General features: G+C 37.1%; 1 protein-coding gene across 1 annotated transcript; it reads right to left on the bottom strand.

The window, feature by feature from the left end:
* Positions 1–2,046: 2,046 nt before the first annotated feature.
* Positions 2,047–2,613, bottom strand: LOC110113745 (transcription repressor OFP7-like). Its single transcript, XM_020846420.1, has one exon. The coding sequence runs from the start codon at positions 2,611–2,613 to the stop codon at positions 2,047–2,049; it is 567 nt and encodes a 188-aa protein (XP_020702079.1).
* Positions 2,614–2,985: the final 372 nt, after the last annotated feature.

Here is a 2,985-nt window from a genome sequence, read left to right as displayed (position 1 = left end):
ACAAGAAGATTGATTTCTTAATTGTGAGGTTATTTTGATTAAATTTAATTAATTTTTTCATTTGAAAAAATATAAATTTGATTTAAAATTTTAAAAAATAATTGTGTATTGCCCGTTCTATGGTCAACTTGCTACAGTACTTTTGCAGGTGAATAAAAGAAGAGGAAAAAAAAGATAGTAAAAATGTTTAGAGGGAATAATTATTATTATTTTGAGATATTTAGAGCAATTAAGTAAAACTCACACACACATCACATTACATAGGCAAAATTTGAATCCAAGACCCTTTAATTGACCGTCAAATTTCCACTTAGACAAACAAGCACACAAATTATCAAGATTTCATTTGGGATGACTTTCTTGCTGTTTCTTAGAGCAGCTTCTCAGCACACAAATTTTTTATGCTAAAAAACTGCTCTAAGAAGCAGTAAGTAAGTCATCCCGAAGAAAGCCTAAAATTGAAAGAGCTTCCTACTCCTCTGAATAAATAGATTTAGTGTGAAATTACTTAACCACAAGTGAGGGAATGGAGGTAAGGTCAAAGAAATAAGCATTGGCAGATGAGCAGCTGAACAAGCTTTTTGTCAAACCTTTTCTTTTTTTGAAAATTATATGTGATTGCAAAGCTGCATTACTGAGACATCTTTAAGTGATTAAACCTTTTCTTTCTTAGTTCTGAAACAACTGTTCTGTGATTCACATGTTGTAATTTATCCAACATATTAACAATTGGCTTATATTTTGATAATATAATCTTGTTGATAAGAGATGAGATTCTACATAAGCTTCAAATTTGGAAAAAAAATGTTAAACAACAACTATAAAATACTAAAATAGCATAATTTTTCTAAGGAGCAAAAGGTCGAGCACCTGGTGAGCGTCTAAATATACATAACAAATCCACATTCTTCTTCAACAAGAAGAAACATGCAGATATAGTTAGTTATAAATTACAGTACAAACCTTATTTCTTCATGCTTGCAAGAATTCAAATCTTCCTTCTCCTGCAAGAGAGATTTGGTAAGTCTTTGGAGATGCATTTGGGTATGCTAGTGATAAATAGTTAATTGATTGCTACATTGCAAAGTGTCGACCATCAAATTTAATAAAAATGACATTTTTCATAGAATGATAAAAACAAAAGTTTTGTTTGGGATGACTTTTTTTATTGCTTTTTAAAACAAATTTCTAGTCAAAAAATTGTCTTAAGAAGCAGTAAGAAAGCTGTCCCAAACGAAATCTTAGTTGAATCACTGCTATGTGCGATGTCATAAGTGGGCATCGATCTAACTATCCCAAAAAAATCTCAAAATGATAAAAAAATACATAAAAATAAGCAGAATAAAGTCAACTTAAGTTGAATACAAAATACAGGTTGATCGACATCTTGAAGGGTTTAGGCTACCTGAGGTTAATTAACTTGAGGACACCTCCAAAAATTACTCTTGAAAAATAAAATATGCTTATGTTCTAATTTGCTGACGGTGGTGCTAGGTAGAACTCTAGGATATTTGAAGCCTTAGAGCTCTCTCTATTCTTTAGGCCCATGAGTCCAAGTTTTCAAATGTCTAAGCCCCCACTTTCATAAAGAGAGCAAGGGCCTATTTATAGATTTTTGTGAGGGACATGCTCCGTAAATATAGAGAAAATTCATGGCAAAATCAGAGTGGATAATTTGGCTGATTCTCTTGATCATAGAGAATTCATCAAGCATTTAAGTGCCATAATGATGGCAAAATTAAGGGATCTTAGGCTCATTGGATTCGTCTCGTCTAGCTGATCAATTCGATTATAATCATGTTATATTTTGATATTATTTGGTCATCCAATTTATGCTTTAAACATTTTAAATGTATTTCAGTCCTTTGATTTGGACTCATTGAGTTCGGATCAGACCGATTTTGATGTTGTTGGGTTCGTCTCGCTGAGTCGCTCAATTTGACTATATATTTGTTGAAATTGAAGTTCAGACCATCTCAAATTTAATCTTGGAAGTTTCCGACTTGAATATGTCTCATGATTTGTGTTCCTCAAGATGGTGTTCTATTACGGGTCTTGGCAGCCGGTCGGGCCAGTGTTGCGGCGGCCGTCGGGAGTGACCGGAAAGAGCTCCTCCCACATATCAGCAAACGCTTTGACAATGGTAAGATGATGATGATGAGAATTTAGAGAGAGAAAGCAATGAAGAAGTTGTTCCAACTCGGCAACCTTATAAATCCCCTTCTGCATCACCATCTCCCCCATCGATCGCCGGAAATCTGCCCTCGGATTCTCCGACCTTTTAACAACCGCCAAGCTCTCCATTGACTCCAACATGGAGTAACTACTACTCCACGGCATTTCGCTGTCGGCAGAGTCGATTTTGGAGCGAGGGGAGGCGCCGGCACTTCTTAAGTAGGAATCTGAGTGCCGCATGTCGTCCTTGGACCAGCGGACTGGAAAGAGATCGTCGGAAGCGGCGTTAACGGCGTGGTTAAAGCCGGCGAAGGGAAGGTTGTATTGGTGGCGGAGGGAGTGGAAGTCGATGTCGCCGGATTTGAGTTTGACCGGCGAAAAGGCAGCATCTTTGTTGGAACAGCAGGATTCGAGGAACCGGGAGTAGAAGAGTTTCATCTCGGCGGCGGAAGAAGGCGGTTGGTGATGGAAGCTAAGAGATGGGCTACTACTATTTAAAGAAGGGATTTCGGATTTGATGAAGATTGGGGATTGTGAAGAGAATTTTTTTTTTGGGGAAAATTGTGAAGAGAATTTAGGAGCCACTATTTATAGTGGATTTGAAAGAAGATGACGCCTACGAGTAGAGGAGTTTGGAGTGATTCCTTAGGCCATCTCCAACCAAAAATTTAATTTTTCACTTCAAAATGCAGTGAAACCAAAAAGTGTCGTGATTCATCTCCAATCGAACTTCATTTTGCCCCCTAACAATCGCTCTCTTCTTTCGCGCCTTTCTTCCGCAAGTTCGGTAAAGACCAAAAAATGATATCG

Source organism: Dendrobium catenatum, unplaced genomic scaffold (genome assembly GCF_001605985.2).
Source record: "Dendrobium catenatum unplaced genomic scaffold, ASM160598v2 original_scaffold_209795, whole genome shotgun sequence".
Classification (NCBI taxonomy): Eukaryota; Viridiplantae; Streptophyta; class Magnoliopsida; order Asparagales; family Orchidaceae; genus Dendrobium; species Dendrobium catenatum.
This window is presented reverse-complemented; position numbering and strand designations above follow the sequence as displayed.